At 61.0% G+C, this 24,861-nt stretch overlaps 1 protein-coding gene across 1 annotated transcript in view; it reads right to left on the bottom strand.

The window, feature by feature from the left end:
- PROM2 (prominin 2) overlaps positions 1-24,861 on the bottom strand; it is a 60,352-nt gene that overhangs the window by 21,843 nt on the left and 13,648 nt on the right. The window contains exon 5 of the mRNA XM_039913378.1: positions 10,347-10,468. Coding sequence (XP_039769312.1) covers positions 10,347-10,468 — 122 coding nt within the window. The remainder of the gene's footprint in view (positions 1-10,346; positions 10,469-24,861) is intronic.

Raw genomic sequence — 24,861 nt, forward strand, 5'->3', positions numbered from 1 at the left:
TTGGAATGGACAAATCGGCAACGGATAGAGACGGTCCCTGCCCTTTGACGGGCTTACGGTCTAATCGGGGGAGACGGACGGACGAGATGACGGGAAGCGGCGTGGCTCAGCGGAAAGAGACTGGGCTTCGGAGTCAGAGGTCATGAGTTCGACTCCCGGCTCTGCCACTTGTCAGTCACTTCACTTCTCTGTGCCTCAGTTACCTCATCTGTAAAATGGGGACTAACTGTGAGCCTCACGTGGGACGACCCGATTACCCCGTATCTCCCCCAGCGCTTAGAACAGTGCTCCGCACATAGTAAGCGCTTAACAAACACCAACGTCACCATTATTAACGATGGCAATAGATAGAGCGGTTGCCCCATGCAGAGCACTGTATCGAAGCACTTGGGAGAGTACGCCCTAACAGGGGTCTTGCTTTCTTTTTTGACGGAATTTTTAAAGCGCTTACTACGTGCCAGACACTGTCCTAAGCACTGGGGTAGACCCGAGATAATCAGGTTGGACCCAGTCCCCGTCCCGCTTGGGGCTCACGGCCTCCATCCCCATTTTACAGATGAGGTAACCGAGGCAACCGTCCCGCTTGGGGCTCACGGCCTCCATCCCCATTTTACAGATGAGGTAACTGAGGCACGGAGGAGTTGAGCGACTTGCCCGAGGTCACACAGCGGACAAGTGGCAGAGCTGAGATTAAAACCCAGGTCCTTCTGACTCCCAGGCCTGTGCTCTTAGCCACTAGGCCAGGCTGCCGCGCCGACAGACACGTTCCCTGCCCACGAGGCGCTCACAGTCCGGGGGGGGGGGGACGGACGGACGGACGGACGGAAATCGATATAAATAAGTAAATTCCGGATACGTACGTAAGCGCTGTGGGGCTGAGGGAAGGGAGCGACCCAAGAGCCAGGGTGACACGGAAGGGAATGGGAGGCGAGGAAACGAGGACTCAGCCAGGGAAGGCCTCTTGGAGGAGGTGTACTTTTAATAAGGCTTCGCGAGCGTCATATCTGTCGGATATGAAGGGGAGGGAGTTCCAGGCCGGACGTCCGGGTTGGCCGAGTTGGGTAAGGGGTGGGCGGCGAGCATCCGGCCGTGACACTAATCGAGCCCTAATCGCGTGGCCCCGGGGAAAGAGCCCGGGCTTAGGAGTCAGAGGTCATGGGTTCTAATCCCGGCTCCGCCACCTGTCAGCTGGGTGACTTTGGGCAAGTCACCTAACCTCTCGGCGCCTCGGTTCCCTCATCTGCAAAATGGGGATTAAGACCGTGAGCCTCACGGGGCACAACCTGATTACCCCGTATCTGCCCGGGCGCTTAGAACAGCGCTCGGCACATAGTAAGCGCTTAACAAATACCCACATTATTATCATCATTGTGTGTGCAAACCACTGTACCAACCACACATGGGCACGCACATAGACAGACACCACCTCCTCTACGCTCTCTTGGGAATCTCTCCTTTCATCCGGGCACATCCGGCGGACGATCACTCTCCCGACCTTCGAAGCCTTATTAAAATCACATCTTCGAAAGGCCCTCCCCGACTAAGCCCTCATCTTCTCCTCTTCTCACTCCTGCACTTGAATTTGTACCCTTTATTCAGTCCACCCTCAGCGCCCCCGGCACTTCCTTACACATCCGTAATTAATTTTAACGTGTCTCCCCCTTGACAAAACTCCTTGTGGGCAGGGAACGTGTCCGTCAACCCTGTTCGCTCAGTAGTATTTACTGAGCGCTTAAATACGTGCAGAGCACTGTACCAAGCGCTTGGAATGTACAGTTCGGCAACAAACAGAGACAATCCCCGCCCACTGACAGGCTTACCATCTCATCGGGGGAGACAGACAAAAACAGGACAACTTAATCACAATAAACAGAATCGAGTGGGGAACAAACATATCTGAGGGGGTAAGGGAAGGAGCAGCGTGGCTCAGTGGAAAGAGCCCGGGCTTCGGAGTCAGAGGTCATGGGTTCGACTCCCAGCTCTGCCACTTGTCAGCTGTGTGACTGTGGGCGAGTCACTTCACTTCTCTGTGCTTCGGTCACCTCATCCGGAAAATGGGGATTAACCGTGAGCCTCACGTGGGACAACCTGATGACCCCGTACCTCCCCCGGCGCTTAGAACAGCGCTCTGCACATAGTAAGCGCTCAATAAATACCAACACTGTTAAGGAGACGCCGTACTGAGAGCCGAAAAGCGGGGGCAGGTGCAGTAAGGTTGTGAATCAGGGCTAGAGGGAACATGTCTGTTAATTCCGTTGTACTGTATTCTCCTACCGATGTAGTGCAGTGCTCTACCGATGTAGTAGGCACTCAGTAAATACCACCTATTGATTTCAGGAAGGGTCTCTGGATTTCCACAGCCCCAGAGAGAGACTGGAGAACAAAGAAGCGGTTTGAAAGGCCAAGGAGCCATACCGTACTCTCCCGGTCTCTCAGTATGACATTCTGAACCCGGTAAGCGCTCGATAAATACGATCGTCTGCTTGACCGACCCACCCAAAGACGCAGCTGAGGATGCCTCTCCCAGCCCCTTCTCCGGCTCGTTGGGCCTATGTGGGGGCTCCAGAGGACGGACTGGTCCCAGCTCCCAGTTTCCTGGGCCGGGCCGGCCCCGATCTTCCTCCTGGCGGGAGTCCCCCCCTCCCCGCACCGCACCCTGCAGGGATAACCCGGCCCAGATTACAGCCCGAAGCCCCTCCGGCCGGAGCCCAGGAAGGACGAGAGGCCGCCGCAGAGGACAGGAGCTGGACAGGAGCGGGTCCGAAGGTGCGGGACCAGCACCCGCCGGCTCGTTCCATTTGGGGGCGGAAGGGAACCTCCCACCGTCCGGTCCCCTCTTCTGCCCTCCCACCTCTCCCCTCTCCTGAGGACCCGGCCGCCCTCCTGCCTCCGCTCTTCGGCAGCTGAAGCGGCCCGGCCTGGGAGTCGGGGGGGGGTCTGGGTTCGAATACTGGCTTCCGTCGCTATCTCGCTGTGTAGCCGTGGGCGTGTCACTCCACTGCCCGGTGCCTCAGTTTCTTCACCTGCAAAACGGGCTTTAATACCTGTTCCTCCTCTTGACTTGGACCGCGAGCCCCACGCAGGGCGGGGTCCGCGTGGCACAATGCTTGGCGTTCAGTAAGGGCTTAACGGAGGCACAGTTATCATAAGGTGGGAGAAAAGACGAAGGGGAACTACAGGGAGGCACCTGGGTGAAGAGGACGGCCCGACTTGGGGAAGAGGGGCAGGTACCTTGGCGGCTGGGCCCGAATGATAATAATAATAACAGCGATAAGAATAATAACCGTGCCACCGGATAAGCGCTTACTACGTGCCGGGCCCCGGGTTAAATACCGGCAAATCAGGCGGGACACAGTCCCTGCACCACGGGGGGCTCAGTCTTATTCCCCATTTTACAGATGAGGTAACTGAGGCCCAGAGAAATCACAGCACGGCCTAGTGGATAGAGCACTGAGGGGCTGGGAGTCCAAAGGTCATGAGTTCTAACCCCGGCTCTGCCCCCCCCCGCCCCCGTCTGCTGTGTGACCTTGGGAAGGTCACTTCTCTGGCCCTCAGTTACCTCATCTGAAAAATAACCGTGTTGGCATCTGTTAAGCGCTTCCTATGCGCAGAGCGCCGTTCTAAGCGCTGGGGCGGTGGGGGGATACAGGGTCATCAGGTGGTCCCGCGCGAGGCTCACGGTTAATCCCCATTTGACAGATGAGGTCACTGAGGCCCAGAGAAGCGAAGTGACTCGCCCACAGTCACACGGCTGACAAGTGGCAGAGCCGGGGGTCGAACCCGGGACCTCGGACTCCGAAGCCCGGGCTCTGTGGGGATTGAGACTGTGAGTCCTACGTGGGACAGAGACTGTGTCCAACCCAATTTACTTGTATCCGCCCCAGAGCTTAATACGGCGCTTGGCACGAAGAAAGCACTTAAATACCACGGTTATTATTCTTCTTCTTAATAAATGACTTGCCCGAGGTCACACTGCGGGTGCGTGGTGGAGTCACGTGCCTGAATGACAGAAGAAGGGGAGGCCGGGACGATCTTGTGTCTGGGGCAGCCGTCCCCCTCAGCGAGTGCGCCGAGGACCGGGAGGCGGGAGGGGAAAGCCCGGAGAGGAGGAGAGAGAAGAGGGAGGCGGCCCCGAATGCCCCGGGAGGCCGGAAAGCCGGAGGGCCTGGGAATCTAGTTCCTCCACCTCTCCGGGTCTCAATTCCCTCACTCATAAAATGAGCGTAAAAACGCCTGCCTCCCTCTGCCTCGCAGGGAGGGCGGAGGGGCCGTGTGAGCGTAAAACGTCCCGGGGAGCACGAGCGGGCTCCCGCGCATCCTCAGGATCGGCATTTGCGCGGCCCCTTAGGACCCTGCCCCGTCCCCGTGCTTCTCTACCGTCTTCCCGCCTCCCGCCCGCCCCGCTGAGGGGCTGTTCCGGAAGCCTCGGGCCCGGGGCCCTCCGGGGCCAGAGAGCCCCACGGCCACGTGACCGGTTCTGGGATACGGCGGGGGCGTGACCCGGGTAGGCCCAGGGCGCCCAGGGTGGTAGCGGGAAGGGGCGCCCTCTCTCCCACACCTTCCCCTGGCCCAGGCCTGCCAGGGGGGCCGCCTCAACTTGCCCCGTCGGGGACGCCTTGGCCCCGGCACGGCGGGCAGGAGCAAGGGTGGGCTTGCCCGCCGGTCCCTCCCGTTTCCCGCCGCCGGGCTGACTGGCCGCTCGGATCCTCCGCGCCCCCCCCGCCCCCCGACCTCGGCCCCGGAGCCGGGACGGGGCCCCCGTCCGCCCCCGTGCTGGCGGGGAGCTCCGGTGCCCGGCGAGGCCGGAACCCACAGGAGCAGGAAGGGGAGAACCGGGCAGCTTGTCGACTTGCTCCAACCCGCTCTGCGCTGAGCCTCGTCCCGACTGACTCCGGGTGTCGAGGTCCCGGCGCTCCTCCCCCACGTGCCCCATCTTCCTTCCTGCCGGCCCCGGCCCGACTCGGAGCGTCCCCCCCGCCGGCTTCTTCACCCCTCTCCCGGCTCCTAAATGGAGGCAGCCTCCGCGGGGGCATCTACCGAGCGCCCGCTTGGTGAGGCGAGGCGCTCGGTACGTCTCGGGAAGTACAGAACGACGGAGTGACACGGTCCCCGTCCACCGGGAGCTTGCCCGGCTAGCTCCCCGCAGACTGCGGCCTCGGTGAGTCTGTGCGATGGGGTTAGAGCGGCTGGGCCGGAAGGCGGGACGGGGATTGGGGTTCGGAATAAAGTGAGGCGAAGCCGCAGCTACCGTTCGAGTCTGTCTCCCCTTCTATCATCATCGTCGTCATTATGATACTTGGAGAGTGTTTACCATTTGTCCGACACTGTCCCCGGCCCTCGTCTCCTCCTTTCCCACTCCTTCCGCGCTTCCCTCACGCTTGGGTTTGTCGGCCTTTATTAGGCTGCAAACTAGCTGTGGGCAGGGAACGTGTCTACCTTTATATTGTACTCGCCCAAATGATCGGTATAATAACAACGTTGGCATTTGTTAAGCGCTTACTACGTGCAGAGCACCGTTCTAAGCGCTGGGGTAGATACGGGGTCATCGGGTGGTCCCACGTGAGGCTCCCAGTCTTCATCCCCATTTTCCAGACGAGGTCGCCGAGGCCCAGAGAAGTGAAGCGACGCGCCCACGGTCACCCAGCTGACAAGCGGCCAGAGCCGGGCACAGCCCAGTGCCCTCCACGCAGTAAGCGCCCGGGTAAATACGATCCATCGACTGATGGGCTTTGATATCGGGTGATCGGGTCAGAGGCGGGCCTGATCCTACCTGGGGCTCACGGCCTAAGTAGAGGGGAGAGCAAGCACTGAGTCCCTATTTTCCGGACGAGGACACCGAGGTGCAGAGAGGTTGAGTGATTTGCCCAAGGTCACGTAAGCAGGCAACTAGCGGACTCGCGATTAGAACCCGGGTCCTTGGCCTCCCAGGCCCATGCTCTTTCCGCTGCACTGTGCTTCTCCCTGTAGACTGTAAGTTCCTTGCGGCAGGGGTCAGGTCTAATTATAATAATAATAACGATGACGGCATCCGTTCAAGTGTCTACCACGCGCCGAGCCCCGTTCTAAGCGCTGGGGGGTGGGGGGGGGGGGGCGGGTACAAGGTAATCAGGTTGCTCCACGCGGGGCTCACGGTCTTAACCCCCATTTACCAGATGAGGTGACCGAGGCCCAGAGAAGCGAAGTGACTTGCCCGAGGTCACACGGCCGACGAGTGGCGGCGGCGGGATCAGAACCCACGACGGCCGACCCCCAAGCCCGTGCTCTTTCCGCCGGGCCATGCCGCTGCTCGACCAAGTCTAATTGTAACAGTGATGATGATGATATCAACAGCATTTATTAAAGCGCTTACTGTGTGTTGAGCACCGTTCTAAGCACTGGGGTAGACGCAAGGCAATCAGGTCGGAAACGGTCCCGGTCGTCCGTTCGGTCGTTTTTCTTGGGCGCTCACCGGGTGCAAAGCATTGTACCGAGCGCTTGGGAAAGTACAACGCAGCAATAAAGAGGGACGACCGCTGCCCACGGCGAGCTCACGGTCTGCGGCGGCGGGGAGACAGACGTCACTACGAGTCAACGGACACCGGTATAAATAAAGAAAATCACCGAGATCTCCGTAAGAGCTCTGAGGCGGGGAGAAAGAGCGAGGGGAGCGAGTCGGGGTGACGCGGAAGGGAGTGGGAGATGGGGAAGGCGGGGGTCAGTCTGGGAAGGCCTCTTGGAGGAGATGGGTCTTCAGTAAGGCTTTGAAGGGGGGGGGGGGTAAACGTCTGGCGGATTTGAGGAGGGAGGGCGGGACGCGGGCCAGGGGCCGGCGGCGAGACGGGAGAGATCGAGGCACGGCGAGGAGGTTAGCACCGGAGGAGTCGAGTGCGCGGGTTGGGCTGTAAGAGAAGAGGGAGGTGAGGTAGGAGGGGGCAAGGTGACGGAGAGCTTCAAAGCCGGCGGTGAGGAGTTTTCCTCGATGAGATCGGCAGCGACCGGCGATCCGTGGGGGGCGGGGGGGGGGGCGGCGGTGACGCGTCCCGAACGTTCCTGGAGGAAGACGATCCGGGCAGCGGAGCCAGGTACGGACTGAAGTGGGGAGAGGCAGGAGGTCGGGAGGTCAGAAGGGAGGCCGCTGCGGCGATCTCGGCGCGACGGGATGAGCGGCGGAACGTGGCGGTCGTCTGGACGGAGAGGAAAGGGCGGATCTCAGCCCGCGGGGGGCTCGCGGCCTTAATCCCCCTTTTACAGACGAGGTGACTGAGGCTCGGAGAAGCGAAGTGCCTTTCCCCGGGTCACACGACGTTGGCATCCGTCAAGCGCTTACTGCGCGCCGAGCACTGGGGTGGACACGGGGCGATGGGGTCGTCCCGCGCGAGGCTCACGGTGAATCCCCACTTGACGGATGAGGTCACCGAGGCACGGAGAAGTGAAGCGACTCGCCCACGGTCACCCAGCTGACAGGTGGCGGAGCCGGGAGTCGAACCCGTGACCCCCGACTCCGGAGCCCGGGCTCCTCCCACTGAGCCACGCTGCTTCCCCAGAGCGGACGGGATTAGAACCCACGTCCTCCGACGCCCACAGCCTGCGTCTTTTTGCCACGAGGCCAGCTGCGGGGATCACGTCTACCTACTCCGCCGAGCTGCACAAGCCCTTGGCACTCTCGCCCACAGCCAACGCTTAACGAATCCCATCTACCGATCGACCGATTAGGACACGGGTCCGCTCTCGGCCCGGGGACTAGAAATAGAATTAGGCAAGGGTTTCGGGGGGGACGGGGCGCCCCCGACGTGGATCACGGCCCCTCCCTTGGGCTCCCACCGCCCCCTCCTCTCCAGTGGACGCCGTCGGCCCCCGCACGCCCGGGCCCCCTCGCCCGTATCAGCCGCCGACTCTGGGCCGCCGCCGCTCCGGGGCAGAGCCGCGGGCCTGGTCGCCGTGGGTTGTGGAGGGCCCGCGGGCCAACCTGCTCAGAGACCTTCCGAAAGGAGGGGTCCCTTCCGTCCCCAACTCCTGCCCAGGGAGCCCCGCCGCTTCTCGGCCCCCTCGGCGGGGACAGGACCCGGGCCCGCCCCACCGGAAACAGAGGGAACACGGCCAGGAGGGTTGGGGCCGGGGAAAGGTCGGGGCGGCTGACGAGCACTCATCCATCTCCGCGTCAAGCGCCCACCGTCAGCTTTCGGGGCCCCCGGTCGGCTCTGTCCCCACTCCCCACCCTCGCTCGTCTCCCACGGGGTCTCAGCCCGCCCCTCTGACTACTGGCCGCGTCTCGGTCAGTCACCGCCGTCGTCATCACCGTCGTTCCGGTATGCCGCTGCCTATTCCGCGCGAGGTACCGTCCTAAGCGCTGGGGTAGAGACGAGGTAACTGGGCTGGCCGCGCACCCCGTCCCGCACCGGGCTCCCGGTCTCGATCTCCATTTGACGGAGGGGGTTAACTGAGGCGCGGGGAAGGAAGGCGGGGCTCGGTGGAAAGAGCACGGGCTTGGGAGGCGGAGGTCACGGGTTCGAATGCCGGCCGGGCCACTCGCCAGCTGTGTGACTTCGGGCAAGTCACCTCACTTCTCGGGGCCTCAGTTGGCTCGTCTGTAAAATGGGGATAAAGACCGTGGGACAACCGGATTCCCCTGTGTCTACCCCAGTGCCTAGAACAGTGCTCTGCACATCGTGAGCGCTTAACAAATACCCACATTATTAGCGTGGCTCAGTGGAAAGAGCCCGGGCTTCGGAGTCGGAGGTCGCGCGTTGGACTCCCGGCTCCGCCACCGGTCGGCCGTGTGACTGTGGGCGAGTCCCTTCACCCCTCTGTGCCTCGGTCACCTCATCTGGAGAACGGGGATTAACTGTGAGCCTCGCGCGGGACGGCCCGATGACCCCCGTATCTACCCCAGGGTTTAGAACAGTGCTCTGCACATAGTAAGCGCTGAACAAATACCACCGTTGTCATTATTACTGTTGTTAAAGCAGCTTGCCCCAGGCCACGCAGCAGACAAAAGGCAGAGCCGGGATTAGCTCCTCCCTCCTGGCCCGGAATTTCCTCCCCCTTCCAGTCCAACAGACCGCCGTTCTCCCCAGTCCCAATGCCCTAACAAAGTCCCGTCTCCTCCGGGAATCCTTCTCCGCCTCCATCTCCCCACCCTAGCCTCTCCTCCGTCCCTACCCCCGAAGCCCTTACGTCCCCTCGTACGTACGTATCCTCATAATCGGTCACCTCCCCCGCCTGCAACGGACCGAGCTCCTCCGGGGGAGGGACGGTGCCCGCTTACTCTGCCGCGGCCTCCCGGATGCTCAGCGCAGGGCTCCGCGCCCAGCGGATGATGAAGCAGCAGCCCCGACCGATGGCCGGGGCTGTCCGTAACCGGGGATTCCTTGCCGGGAGCAGAGAGGTGACCGCGACCCGTCCCCTCCCCGCCCGGGTCTGCCCCAGTCGGGGCCCTTCCCTGACGAGTTCAACTTCCCGTGGGAGACAATGGAGAGAAAACGCGGTCCCGAGATGCGAAAATCTCACCGGAACGATCAGAAGCGGCGACTACAAGACAATGACTGGAGTCGCAAGATCGAAGGGGAACGCCCGCGCGCGCCCGGGCGGATGTAAACACTTATTTCTCAACCGAGGCTTCCAGTTCAGCAATAAAGGCATCTCGCTCACAGATGAGGGATCCGCCACCTATTATCATCTGACGCCTAACTGAAACGGGTTTTAATCTCCCGCTCGAGTGAGTCAAACACTCCCCAAGGAGGGGAGGGCCGGCCAAGGCGGACGGTGGCGCTACCTCCGAGGGAGAGAACGCTGACGGGATGCCGCCATTAAAATGCGGTAACGCCGAGAGTCAGTAGAATTAAACGAAGAGCGCTGTAAGGGGGATCCTCAGGCCGTTCAGCTAATTTAGCGACGGTTTCCTGAGCATCTATTGAGTCCAGAGCGCCGTACTAGGCAAGCGTTGGGGAAAAGCACACGAGAAGCGGTGTGACTTGGTGGAAGGAGCCCGGGCTTGGGAGTCGGAGGTCGAGCGCCCTAATCCCGGCTCCCCGGCCGTGTGACCTCGGGCAAGTCCCTTAACTTCTCTGTGCCGCAGCGACCCCGTGCGTAAAACGGGGATGAAGACCGGGAGCCTCACGCGGGACGACCCGACCACCTCGGGTCTACACCCGGCGCTCAGAACCCATATTCATGTGTTTATTAAGCAGGATCCCTGCCTTCGAAGAGTTTACAACCTAACGGGGGGAGTTCACGATCTCATTTTAGCTTTCTCCAGGAACGACTACGGCATTTATCAAGCACCGCCTACTAAGCGCCGGGCTCGGTCGGACTCGGTCCCCGTCCCGCGCCCCCCCCCCCCCCAACCCCGGGCTCCCGGTCTGTCTTACCCCCATCTTTACAGGTAAGAAGAGCGAAGCCTGGAGAGGTTAGGTGATCTTTGCCCCGAGTAGACCCACGGCACGACCGGGGCGGAGCACGAATGTGGGTCTCGTGACACTCGGCCCCTGCTCTTTGAGCGGGGGGGGGGGGGGGGATCTACCTCCTCCTCAAAATGCTTTCGGTGTCATCTTCTCGCCGTTCTGTGCTCTGTCCCCACCTAGGCCGGCCCTTCGCGGTGTTTCTTTGTTTTTTGCGGCATCCGTTAAGCTCTTACCACGTGCCAGGCGCCGTCCTCAGTGCCGGGGCAGATACGGACTAATCGAGTCGGACACAGTCCCTATCCCCCATGGGGCTCCCAGGCACAATCTCCATTTTCCAGACGAAGTGCCCGAGGCCCAGAGACGTTAAGTGACTGCGCCGAGGTCACGCAGCAGACGGGAGGCGAGGCCCGGGACTAGAACCGCGTATTGAGGCAGTGCGACTCCGAAGCAGCGGGGAGCCAGAGGGCCTAGGTTCTAATCCCGGGGCTTTCGATCGCTTGCGGTGACCTTTCGCAAGTCCCCGCACTTCTCCGTGCCTCAGTCACCCCATCTGTAAAACGATAAGTAAATCCTCCTCCCTTCGATTTAGACCGGAAGCCCCACGTGGGACATAACTTTGTTTCTACCCCAGAGCTTGGAACGCGCGGCGAACGCTTAACAGATACCACAGGAGAAGAAGCGGAAACACGGCTCAGCTCGGCGAGGGAGATGCAGGTTGATCAGGTTGGGCGCCGTCCCGTCCCGCATGGGGCTCACAGTCTAAATGGGAAGGAGAACAGGCAGGGAACCCCCATGTTACAGATGAGGAAACTGAGGCCCAGAGAGGCGAAGCGACTTGCCCGAGGTCACACAGCATCCGCCTGGCAAAGTGGCCCTCCGATTCACAGGCCGGTGCCCCGCCCATGAGGCCACGCTGCCTCCGATGACAATGATTCATACCCCGGTACTTGTCGGGCACCCACTCTGTGCCGAGCACTGCGCCAGAGACAGGTTCATCGAGGTTGAACACGGTCCCCGTCCCACACGGTCCACCCCCATTTCACAGAGGAGGTCACCGAGACACAGAGAAGCGGAGTGAATCGTCCGAGGTCACACAAGCGGCCGAGCGGCGGAGCCGGGCCGAGGACCCGTGGCTTAGTGGCGAGAGCGAGGGCTCGGGAGTCAGAGGACGCGGGTTCCGATCCCGGCTCCGCCGCTCGTCCGCTGTGCGACTTTGGGCAAGCCACTTCGCTTCTCTGTGCCTCGGTGACCTCCTCCGGAAAAGGGGGATGAGGACCGCGAGCCCCACGTGGGGCTCGCGAGAAGCAGCGTGGCTCGGCGGAAAGAGCCCGGGCTTGGGGGTCGGGGGTCGGGGGTCCGAATCCCCCATCTGCCGCTTGTCCGCCGTGTGACCGCGGGCGAGTCGCTTCACTTCTCTGGGCCTCGGTGACCTCATCCGGAAAACGGGGATTAACCGTGAGCCTCACGTGGGACCGCCCGATGACCCCGCACCCCCCCCCCCCGCCCCCCGGCGCTTAGAACGGCGCTCTGCACATAGCAAGCGCTTAACAGATACCGACATCATCATCATCATCATCATCATCATCATCACCATCACCCCAGCGCTTGGAACGGCGGTCGGCACGCAGTGAGCGCTTAACGAATACCGTCATTAGGACGATGGCCTTCTGACTCCCAGGCCCGGGCTCAATCCACCCCGACGCGCCGCTTCTCGCGACTCGACGGACGACAGCGGCGGCACGGCAAGAGCGGGGAGGCTACTCGGAGGTCAATCCGTGACTTGGAAGGAAACTCTCAACTCGGACAGTGACGGGCCCAAGCGGGCGAGGGGCGGGTGGGGAGGGGAGAGGTACGGGATCGGGCTCTCCGAAAACCCGGGCGGGACACGCTGGGTCTCGGTGGCGAGCGGACGGGGAGGCCGGGACTAGCCGGCGCGGGTCGTCTCCGGGAAGGGCGGCCCCATCGCCGCCCTCGGCCGGCCTGCCCGTGAGAGTGAAGGGCTGAGGGGGGGGACACGCCGGTGAGGAAGAGCCGGCGGGTGGCGAGTCCTCGCCGTCTTCCATCCATCTCGCCCCGCTCTCGGCACGGACCCGGGTAGAGGGCGAGCGTTTCCCGAAGGGCCCACCTCTCTAGCCGCCCCCCTCTCCGCCCAGACCCAAGGGACCCGGGTCCCGCCAGCTGACGCCCTCTGATCCTCGAGATCCTCGGTCTCTACGAACCTCTCCCCGGTGCGTTTCTAGGATCCCTTCCCGGGTCAGACTGCGGGGCCCGGGCGATCCTCCCGTCTTCCCCCGGCACCCGAGGAGGGCACGTGGCCGGTCCCGGTTCGCGCTAGAGGCGGTGCGACAGCAGTGACGAAAATGAGTCTCTTGGCGGTGCGGAGCGCGCAGGACGGGGGACGGGTGAAGGGCGGGGGGGGGGCGCGGAAGGCGCGGGGCGGGGCGAGCCCCGCTTCCATTCGATCTGGGGGGGACCCTCGCGTTTGACCGTTACATCGAGTCGCGCCCGCCCGCCTCCTCCTTCCTCTCGGCGTCGACGGCCCTACGGGGCCTCGTCCGCCCCCGGGGGACTCGGGGCAGATTCGATCAATCAATCCACAGCAACGCTATCTGCCGGGCGCTTCCCGCGGGCGGAGCCCTGTGCGGGGAGCACTGGGGAATCCGACGGGGTTGGCAGGTCGATTTCCTGCCCACGCAGCGTTTACGGTCTGGAGGGGGACGTTAATGGAAATCAGTTACGGGTACGTACACGACTGCTGTGGCGCCGAGGGTGGGGGCGGAGAGCAAGTGCCCGAAGATCGCCGACCCGAACGCGTAGACGGCGCGGAAGGCGGAGAAGGGGTAGATGGTCCCTCTCTGTGGCCGAATCGCACGTTCCGAGCGTTGAGGACGGTGCTCTGCACGTAGTAAGCGCTCAGTAGGTACTACCCAAGGAAACGAGAGGGGGAGAGAGGGCTTAATCAGGGAAGGCCTCCTGGAGGGGACGGGACCCTAACAAGGGCCACGAGCGGGGAAGCGGGGGGAGGAGACGCGCGGGCCGGATTCCTCCCGCTCACGCCCGGGTGCGGCGGCCACCCGCGTTCAGGGACGTCGAAACATTTTTACCGGGTTTTTTGGGCCACGACCGACCGTAGCGACGGATCGTCGGACGTACCTTCCCTCCTCAAATCCGACGGCGCCGAAGGCACATTCGCTAAGCCCTCCTTCCCTCTTCTCCCACTCCCCGCCTTGCTCCCTCAGCGGACGGGGACCGGGCTCGGCGGTCGGGAGTCATGGGTTCGAATCCCGGCTCCGCCGCTTGTCAGCCGTGCGACCTTGGGCAAGTCGCTTCTCTGGGCCTCAGTCACCTCATCTGTAAAATGGGGATGAAGGCTGTGAGCCCCACGTGGGACTATCTACCCCAGCGCTTAGAACGGCGCTTGGCACGTATGAAGCGCTTAACGGATACCAACGTTATTATTATTCGCCCCCCCCCCCCCCCCGCCCCCGGTCCCGCGGCACTTGCCCATCTCTGTGATTTACTGACTTCTATTCATGTCCGTCTCCCCTTCCAGACCGTAAGCTCGTTGTGGGCAGGGAACATATCGGTTAATCGTTACATCCTATCAGCGCAGTCCCCCGCACACGGTCAGCGCTCGGTGAATACGACGGCGCGGGCGAAATTGAGGGAAATCTCTGCCAAGAGACCTTTCTTCCGAACCCCCGGGTGAAGATCGGGATCCCGGTCAGTTCTGTGCTGAGCCCCGGGGTAGATGCGAGGTCATCGGGCGGGACACAGTCCCCTTCCCTCCCCACACCAAGCCCCGGGGAGGGTACGCTGAAATAATGACGTCGGTACTTGTTAGGCGCTCACTCCGTGCAGAGCACCGTCCTAAGCGCTGGGGGAGGTACGGCGGTCGTCGGGTTGTTCCGCGTGAGGCTCACGGTCTTCATCCCCATTTTACAGAGGAGGTCACTGAGGCCCGGAGAAGCCAAGTGACGCGCCCCCAGTCACACGGCTGACAGGCGGCGGAGCTGGGATCCGAACCCACGACCCCCGACTCCCAAGCCCGGGCTCTCTCCACTGAGCTACGCCGCCCACAACAAAGGCTGCTACCGTCCGGGGGCCCCCGGTGAGCCTACAGACCTCAAGACGGAGGCGTTCCATTGAGCAGACGGGACGAGGATTTACATCCCTACTGGGCAGATGAGGAAACCGAGGCACGGGAACGTTAAGCGCTTAGAACAGTGCTCGGCACGAGCGAGCGCTTAACAAATACCAACATTATCATCAAGGGACCAGGCACAGGTCCCAGGAGGCAAGTGACAGGGCGGGGGATAATAATGATATTTGTACCGCTTGTCCAGCGCTTCCCGCGTGCCGGTCACCGTACTGAGCAAATTGGACCGGACACAGTCCCTGTCCCGCATCGGGCTCCCCGTCCCAATCCCCATCTTCCACCTCAGAAGCAGCGTGGCTCAGTGGCGGGGGCCCGGGCTCGGGAGTCAGAGGTCCTGGGTCCGAATCCCGGCCGCGTGACCGCGGGCCAGTCGCTTCACTTCTCCGCGCCTCCGTTCCCTGGTCTGCGAAAGGGGGGATGAAGACCGTGAGCCTCACGCGGGACCACCCGACGACCCCGTATCTCCCCCCGGCGCTTAGAACGGTGCTCGGCACTTAGTGAGCGCTTAACGTATTCATCCTCCAGAGGAGTGAGGCGGCCCGCCCAAGGTCACCCAGCGGACAAACGGCAGAGCCGGGATTAGAACCCACGACCTCCGACTCCCAGAGGTCCGCCGGGGGAGGTAACACGGGCCTGGGAGTCGGGGGCCCTGGGTTCTAATCCCTACTCCGCCACCCGACTGCGGTGCGACCCCGCAGAAATCACTTCATCTCTCTGGGCCTCAGTTTGCCCATCTGGCAAATGGGGATTAAGCCCGTGAGCCCCGTGTGGGACCGGGGCTGTGTCCCAGCTGATCGTCTCCTATCTACCCCAGCGCTTAGTACGGTGGCCTGGTGCACGGTAAGTGCTTACCAAATCCCACTTCAACAAAACGGACCAAAGAAATCGTCCGGTCGTCTTACTCCCAGGCCCGGGAGACCCCCGGCCGCTTCCCAAATCCGGCGTCCCCAACCGGAGGCTCCCCCTGATGTGGTCTGTGGCGCCCCTTCGTGGCCCTCTCTGGGGATGCCCGGAGAGAGAACAATGGATCGTATCCACCGGGCGCTCACTTTGTGCGGAACGCTGTACCGAGCGCTTGGGAGAGGACAATAGAACAGAGTTGGTGCGCGTTCCCTTCCCGGGCCGGGTCGACGGTCCAGGTTGAGTGGCTCAGTGGAAAGGGTCCGCGAGTCATGGGTCCGAGGTCACGGGTTCGAATCCCGGCTCCGCCACGCGTCGGCTGCGTGACCGTGGGCGAGTCACTTCACTTGCCTGGGCCTCAGGCGCCTCATCCGTAAACGGGGAGGAAGCCCGGGAGCCTCAAGTGGGGCAGCCTGACGACCCCGTATCCACCCCGGCGGGCTCCGCACGTAGTGAGCGCCTAGCAGATACCAACGTCATCAGCAGCGGTAACCGATCAATCGGTCTGGGGGGCCTCTATCAGGACCACAAGCCTCGAGGCGAAGGCGTTCAAATAGTCTTCCCTAACGGGCCGCCTCCCCATTCACTCGATAGTATCTACGGAGCGCTCGCTCTGCGCGGAGCACTGGACTGAGCGCTTGGACCGTCCAATGCGGCAACGGATAAGAGACCGTCCCCGCCCGGTGACGGGCTCACAGTCTAATCCTCTGACTCCACCCCTGGCACCCACCTCCCCCCCCCCCGCCACGTCGCTCCCCGCCCCCCGGGGAATTAAACTCTGATTTCTACGGAATGTCAATTGTTTTATCATGAGGAAACGGAGGCGAGAAGAAGCTTGGCGCAGCTACTCGCTGAGTCCCGCCGATCCACCGACCCGAGAGGCCCGGCCGGAGGGAATCGAAGGAAGGATGGATGGAGGACGGGCCTTGGAAGCGAAGGCCCCACTCCCCTGATCGTTTCTTCAAAATGGCTATTCTTTTCCCCTTCTCGCAGGAGGGCTCGTCACGGCTCGCATCTCCTCTCTCCCTTAGAGCCCCCCCCGCCCCGAGCTTGCTGGGGGACGGTACCGGGGCCCCCCGAAGGAGCGCGGGCCGTCGTCTCCCGCGGTACGTTCGGAAGACGCTGAAACGCAGCGAACACGTTGCTGTTCGTTGAGCGCTTCCTACGGGCGGAGCACCGTTCTGGGCGCTGGGGCAGACACCGGGGAATCAGGTGGTCCCACGCGGGGCTCACGGTCTTCGTCCCCATCCTACAGGTGAGGTTGACCGAGGCAACGGAGAGGCCAGGTGACTCGCCCACGGTCACACGGCCGACAGGCGGCAGAGCGGGGGTTCGAACTCCTGACCTCCGACTCCAAAGCCCGGGCTCCTCCCACTGAGCCACGCTGCTACTCTGTTTCCGATCCTTCGGTTCTCACGAGGAAACTGAGGCACAGAGTAGCGACCTGCTCCTTGCTTGTCTCTCTTCACGCCCCCGCTAGCAATCCCTCTCCCACCGAATACTCAAGATGCAACCTGGGGTGTCGGATACCAACCCCCGCCCCCCCCCCCCCGGCCTCCCCACTTCCCCGACCCCTTGCCCCCGGTGACCCGGCCACCTACTTCACGGAGAAAAAGGAAATGATGGGGCGAAATCTCCCTGAAACCTCCCCCGCCGCTCCCCGATCCCTCCCGCCTCCTCTCCCTTCTTCAACTCTTCCATCTTTCTCAGCAGGATCACTCGAGGAGATCTTTCATTCGCTCATTCGGGCGTGTCGATCGAGTGCCTCCCGCGCGCGGGGCGCCGTGCCCAACGCTTGGGAGAGTGCAACGTCACGCTCGACGGACACTTTCTCTGCCCACAGAGAGCTCCCCAGCCTCCTGCCCTCTCGCACCTGTCTCCCCCTGCGCCTCCAGCCCCATGCCTTCCCACCTCATTCGCTCCCTCCTTCCCTCCCTGGCTGCCATCTTGAACTCTTCATCCTCCACGGTGGCTTCTTTCCCACCGCTTTCAGATACGCTCACGTTTCCCCTATCCCAAAAACCCTCCCTCCTCCAGCTGTCGCCCCACCCCACTCTCCCCGTTCCTCCCCCACCTCCTCGAGTCAGCCGTCCTCATTCACGGCCTCCGCTTCCTCCCCTCCGAATCTCGACTCCCTCCAGTCCGGCTTCTCGCCCCCCTCGCTCGACCAACGCCGCCGTCTCTGAGGCCGCCGTCGATCTCCTCCTTGCCCGATCCGAAGGCCGCCGTACCGTCCCAGTTCTCCTCGCCCTCCCGCCCCGCTGCGACGCCGTCGACCGTCCCCTTCTCCCGGAAACGCCGTCCCAGCCTCGGCTTCGCTGTCGTCTCCGGGTTCTCCCCGTAGCTCCCTGGCCATTCGTTCTCGGTCTCCTTCGCGGGCGCCGACCGTGGGTATCCCTCGGGATTCAGTGCTGGGTCCCCTTCTATTCTCCATCTACATCCAGTCCCCCGGAAAAGTCATCGCCAACGCGGCGCCGACCACCTCCTCCGCAGACGATCCCGAAGCTCCCTCTCCAGCCCCGATCTCTTTCCCTCTCTGCGGTCTCAAATCTCCTCCTGCCTTCAGGACGCCTCTACTTGGCCATCCCACCGTCGTCTCCGACCTCACGTGGCTAAAACGCAACTGCTCACCTTCCCGCCCAAACCCCGCCCTCCCTTCTGCCTCCCGGCCCATAAACCTCGGCCTCAACCTTCTCGCTATTCCCCGGTCTCGTTTATCTCGCCGCCGACCTCGCCCCCGTCACTTAGCCGTGTGACTTTGGTCGGGCCACTTCGCCTCTCTGTGCCTCAGTCACCTCGTCTGGAAAATGGGGATGAAGACCGTGAGCCCCTCGTGGGGCGACCTGATGACCTTCTGGCTGCCCCGACGCTTAGAACACCGCTTGGCACGTAGCGAGAGCTTAACAGATACCATCGTCATCATCACGATTAGTATAACTGTAATTTTATTTAGTTATGTTAATGCCTGTCTCCTGCTCTAGACCGTAAGACGGTTGTGCACAGGGAACGTAGCGTGGCTCGGTGGCAAGGGCCCGGGCTCGGGAGTCGGCGGTCATGGATGGGTTCGAATCCCCATCCGCCACCTGTCAGCTGTGGGACTGTGGGCGAGTCGCTTCACTTCTCTGGGCCTCGGTTACCGCATCTGTAAAACGGGGATGAAGGCCGTGAACCTCACGTGGAACAACCTGAGGACCCTGTATCCACCCCAGCGCCTAGAACAGTGCTCTGCACATAGTAGGCGCGTAACAGATACCAACATCATCACTGTCGTTATAATGCGTCTGTTCACGTTGTACTGTGCTCTCTCAAGAGCTTAGCATAAGCGCCCTGCGCACGATAAGTGCCGAATAAATGCAACTGACTGACAGACTGACGTTTCACCGTCTAAAGTCTCTCTGCACCGCCCGGAAGGTGTTTCGCATCCGACACCCCCGGCTATGCGGGGAGATCCAGCCACTGGTAGATCATTTCGTAATTCAGAGCAGCGGCGCGGCTCAGTGGAAAGAGCCCGGGCTCGGGAGTCGCAGATCGTGGGTCCTAATCCCTGCTCCGCCACTTGTCGGCTGTGTCGCTTGGGCAAGCCACTTAACTTCTCTGTGCCTCAGTTACCTCATCTGTAAAATGGGGATCAAGACCCGTGAGCCCCAAGTGGGACAGCCTGATGACCCTGTATCTATCCCCGGGCTTAGGACGGCGCTTGGCACATGGTGAGCGCTTTAACAAACGCCGTCGTTATTATTATTATTTTGGTTTACCGTTGAGAAGGAACGCTAGACGCGTTAACTCTCTCAAAATCTGGGTAGGTTATTTTGAAGTTGGGTTTGGTTTTGTTTGTTTTTTTTGAGAACTGCTGGAATGTAAATCGAGGGGAGGCGGGAGGGGATGCACAACTAAATGGGAAGCGAAATGACACTTCCACCCCCTTCCTCCACCCACCCCGCCCTCAATTCCCTCCAGCTTCCCCCTGGAAGTTTTAGGCTCACTCGCCTCCGTCAATAAATCAGTGGCATTTAACCAGCATTTACAGAGTGCGGAACACCGTACTGAGTGCTCGGGGAAATACGGTGAGCGGAGATGGCGGGTGTGGGGCGCTGACGGGGGTGGGTTAAAAGAGAAGCTAGGAGCCGGGCACTTAACTCTGTGCCTCGGTTTCCTCGTGATCACGGAACAATTTATAATCAGTCGACGGTATTCGAGTGCTCACTGCGTACGTGGGAAAGAACAACGGAGTCGGGAGATCCCGTTCCCCGCCCCAGCTGCAGTTTGTCTTGGGGGGCGGGGGGGGGGGGGGAGCGTAGATATTAAAATAAATGAGATGAGTACATAGGGGCTGAGGGCGGGGAGATATGAAGTGTTTAAAGGGAATACGACGCTGTAGCGGGCCGAGTTGTCTTAAGATACCGTGGAAGCACGGTGGTCGAGGCCTTTGGCCTTTGTCCACCTTTCTCTCTGACTCTTCCCTCTGCCTAGGCCCGTCTGACCACCTCGGGTGCGCCTTTTGGGTTGACGGGCTCCGGGCTCGGCGGCTTGATTCGAACAAAAGTCAAGCCCAGTGAGTGGTTTGATTAACCCGAACTACCCGGTTAATCGATTTCAAATCGAGTAGCCACGCCTGACCTCAGCGTGAAACCAACGCCCTTGAACAAATCAAGCCCCCGGAGGTCCAGGACTAAACAGAAAACGCCTCAGGGACTCGCCGCTCTGGCTCCGGAAGTATTTTCCTTCTGTACTGCTCTGATCATTACGAATGCCGTTCTGATGGCGTATGAAGAATCTCTCTATCGCTTGAAGTTGAGCTGGCCTCGACTGGCAGGGGAATCTCTGGGGCCCGTTAGTGCCGGACGACGCGCTACGTAACAGCCCCACTGGATTATTGCATCGGCCTCCTCTCTGGTCTCCCATCCTCCTGTCTCTCCCCGCTCCGGTCTAGACTTCGCTCCGCTGCCCGGATTATCTTTCTACGGAAACGCCCGGGGCCCGTCACTTCCCTTCTCAGAAACCTCCAGCGGTTGCCTATCAACCTTCACGTGAAGCAGAAACTCCTCACTCTTGGCTTCAGAGCTCTCCATCCCCTCGCCCCCTCCTACATCACCGCCCTTCTCTCCTTCCGCAGCCCAGCCCGCGCACTCCGCCCCTCTGCCGCTCACCTCCTCGCCGTCCCCCGTCGGCGCCCGTCCCGCCGTCGACCCCCGGCCCACGTCCCACCTCTGACCCGGAGAGCCCTCCCTCCTCAAATCCGCCAAACTCGCTCTCTTCCCCTTATCCCTCTGCTCCTCGTCCCCTCCCCATCGCCCCCGACTCCCTCCCTCTGCTCTACCCCCTTCCCCTCCCCGCAGCACTTGTGTAGATTTGTATATATTATTTATTACTCTATTTTGTTAATGATGACTATATATCCATGACTCTATTCATCTATTCTGATGGTAGCGACGCCGACTTGTTTTGTTTCGCTGTCTGTCTCCCTCCCCCTTTTGACCGTGAGCGCTCTGCACCCAGTAAGCACTCAGTAAATACAACTGAATGAATGAAAACCTGTCTCTGTCATACCTTCCTCCGAACACGATGCGGGGCCTCAGGTTTCTCTCCCGCGGTACAAATGGAGGTCACTCATGCTGGTGAACGGTCAGGATGAGGAACAGATCACAGAGAGGACAATTCATTCTGATCAAATAGGATATCACAGTATGCAGCCCTCTTCTCATTCACTCCTTCATTCAATCGCATTTATTGAGCACTTACCGTATGCAGAGCACTGTACCGCAGCGTGGCTTAATGGAAAGAACCCGGGCTTGGGAGTCAGAGGTCGTGGTTCTAATCCCCGCTCCGCCACTTCTCCCCTGGGTGACTCTGGGTAAGGCCCTGGACTTCTCTGTGCCTCAGTCACCTCTTCGGTGAAATGGGGAATAAGACTGTGAGCCCCACGTGGGACGACCTGATTAAAACTGTATCTCCCCCAGTGCTTAGAACAGTGCTCGGCACACAGTGAGCCCTTAAATACCACCGCCATCGCCATCGTCATTATTAAAGTACAATCCGGCAACAGACAGAGACAATCCCTACCCAACCACGGGCTCACGGTCTAGAAAGGGGAGGCAGGCAACCAAACGAAACAAGTAGCCAGGCATCAGTAACATCAATACAAAGAGAATTATAGATATATATATACTTATCATTGATAAAACAAATAGAATAATACATACAAATATACACAAGCGCTGTGGGATGGGGAAGGGGACAGAGCAGAGGGAAGGAGTGGGGGCGACGGGGACGGGAGGAGGGGCAGAGGGAAAGGGAGGGCTCAGTCTGGGAAGGCCTCCTGGAGGAGGTGAGTTCTCGGTAGGGCTTCGAAGGGGGGAAGGGAGCTAGTTTGGCGGAGGTGAGGAGGGAGGGCGTTCCAGGACAGAGTTAGGATACGGGCCGGGGGTCGACGGCGGGACGGGGGAGAACGCGGCCCCATGTGCAGGTGAGCGGCGGAGGGGCGGTGTGGACGGGGTGGGCTGCAGAAGGAGAGAAGGGAGTTGAGGTAGGAGGGGGGCAAGGGGACGGAGAGCTTTGAAGCCCAGAGTGAGAAGTTTTTGCTTCACGTGAAGGTTGACAGGCAACCACCGGAGATTTTTGAGGCGGGGGGGGCGGGGGGGGGGGGTGACAGGCCCGGAGCGTTTCTGTAGAAAGGTGATCCGGGCAAGCAGAGTGAAGTATAGACCGAAGCGGGGAGAGACGGGAGGTCGGGAGATGAGAAAGGAGGCTGATGGAGTAATCCAGGCGGGATGGGATGAGAGACTGTACCGACGAGGTTTGGATGGAGAGGAAAGGGCGGATCTTGGCGATGTTGTGAAGGTGAGACCTGCGGGTTTTGGTGACGGACTGGATGTGCGGGGCGAACGAGAGAGCGGAGTCGAGGACGACACCGAAGTCGCGGGCCTGTGAGCCGGGAAAGACGGCAGTGCCGTCCACGGTGACGGGAAGGTCCGGGAGAAGAAAGGGTTTGGGAGGGAAGATAAGGAGCTCGGTCTTAGCGCCTAGCTCAGTATTCAGCACGAACTGATGACTGACTCAAACTTCAGGGCCAGATTAAAAAAAAAGAGAGAGTCCAAAGCAGGTGGCCTCCTACGATTTCAGAGACAGATAAAAAAAAATAAAGAGAGTTCGAAGCAGGTGGCTTCCTACGATTTAATTCCCAGGCACTCGAAAAGGGGAGAAAAGCAAAATTTAAGTATTTGTAAATTCTAGTCTCCGCCTGCTCCCATCCCCCGTTTCTCCACCTCATCTCCGGAGTGAAAAATCGTCCTCCGGGAGGCCGGCCTGTCCGGCAAACGGCAGCCTCCACGTTGCCCCTCTCGGACTGACGGGATCGCCTCTCCTCACGTGACTTCCACCACCTCAAAGCCCCGCGGCCTCCCCGCTCGGGAGGGTCCGGCGACTCCGTCCTTTTAGACATCGCAGAGGCCTAGTGGGGGGGGGGGGGCGGGGGATGCCGTAAACCGCTACTGAATGGGATCGTCTCCAAGGATCACGCTCCGTGAACAAACGGTGGAAGAAAACGGGGAACGAAAAACGGGGAACCTTGCAGGTAACTGACGTGCGGCAGCCCCATCTGACTCCTCACCCGGCTCCGACCTCCACGGCACGCCGGATCACCGATCTCCCCAGGTGTCGCTCGGCCAACATCTCATTCATTCGTTCGGTCCTGTTTAGCGAGCGCTTACTGCGTGCAGAGGACTGTACTAAGCACCGGGAGAGACACATTCCTTGCCCACAGCGAATTTACAGTCTTCCGGATGCCGTCCCGATCTCCGCCCTACCGGGGGGCCGGAGTCCTACCCGCGGCGAGCTCACCTCGGCCTCGGGCCTCGGCTCCATCTTCGTCACATGGCCGACTCACGGTTACGGAGCCCCTACGCTGTACCGAACGACCGGGGAGAGTAGAGTCGCAGTCCCCGCCCTCGCGAAATTGACAATCCGGCAGATTTTAACTTTCTCCAATGTCCAAAAGGTACTCGCTTTCTTTTTCTTTCCGCCGACTGCGGTAGTCCGGAGCCCCGGATGGACTGCGGAGTTCTAGGCCCCTTTTCATACACGTCGGAAACCTGGAATCGGATGATTCCGCCCTCCCGTCGAGCACATCGCCTAGTCTCCCCGATCCGCCGGAGCCGGCTGCCCCAGGGGAGCGTTGTGACCGAGGCGGCCCCGGGACCCCGACTCGCCACATCTCCGTCGCGGTTCAAACCACCCGCTCTGAGCTCCACGCCTCCCGGTGATCTCTTCCCCCGCCTCGGCGTTGGATTGCCCTCCCCGGCCTCGGGACTCCTCTGCCTCTACTAATGAGGACGCCATTTGTTAAGCATTTACCGTGTGTTTCTATTTATTTATAGGGAGGCAACCGCTGCTTGCCTACTTGTCTCGTCGTCTCTCTCCCCCCTTCTAGACCGTGAGCCCGCTGTCGGGTAGAGGTCGTCTCCGTCCGTTGCCGAGTTGTGCTTTCCGAGGGCTCGGTACGGTGCTCTGCACACAGTAGGCGCTCGGTAAATACGACCGCATGAATGAAAAGCGGTGAAGCCAGGACGGGAGCCCATGGCCCGAGTCCCAGGCCCTTGTTCTATCCACGACGCTCTGCTGCTTCTGCGACTCAGGTGACCAAGAAGGTACGGGAGGGAGATCAATTTCACCTGGCCCCTCCTGAATTTTGAGTGCTTCTCTTCCTTGGCGGAAAGGGCACGTTAGGCAAAAAGAGTCTACTCACTTGTTCTGGGGGCCTTTTCCCCCCAGAACCACCAAGATGGTATATGGAAACGGCTCTCACAGCTGGCAAAATAACTTTGATGTAGACTTCTAACGGAGCTTCTGAGGAGAAACGGTTTCCCCTCCCCTCGGACCCTCCGCCGGCTTCCGGCGTCTCTCCGCACCAGATAAAAATCTCACAGTCGGCTTCATAGCCCCACTTTCCCTCTCTGCTCGTTTCCCCCAAGTCTCCGTCTTCGCTCCTCCCAAGCCAACCTTCTACCCGAACCTCGCTTTTGACTCTTCCACCTCAGCGCGCTCGATCTATCGTATTTGCCGAGCACCCGCTGTGTGCAGAGCACCGTATTCAGTGTATAACAGAGGCCCTCCTCCCCCACATCCTCCAACGAGCTTTCCCCAGCTATTTTCCCAGCCCCCCCCCCCCCCCGTCGGCCCTCACGTGTACAGCCCTGCTCTCCTTCTGAACTCGGCAGCTGTAAAAATATCTAGGGTTCTCTTGGAGTGGAGGCTCCCCGAGGGTAGGGAGCGGGTCCCTTCGTCACCCTGTACTTCCCAAGCACCCGGTTCAGCGCTCGGCCGCCAGCGGGAGCTCGGCGAACGTTCCGACTGCTCTCCCGCGTCGCGGCAGGAAGATGACTGACGGGGATGAGTGAGCGTGAGCTGCGCCTCGCACGCCACCGTCGT

The sequence above is a fragment of the Ornithorhynchus anatinus genome, chromosome 10 (genome assembly GCF_004115215.2).
Source record: "Ornithorhynchus anatinus isolate Pmale09 chromosome 10, mOrnAna1.pri.v4, whole genome shotgun sequence".
NCBI lineage: Eukaryota > Metazoa > Chordata > Mammalia > Monotremata > Ornithorhynchidae > Ornithorhynchus > Ornithorhynchus anatinus.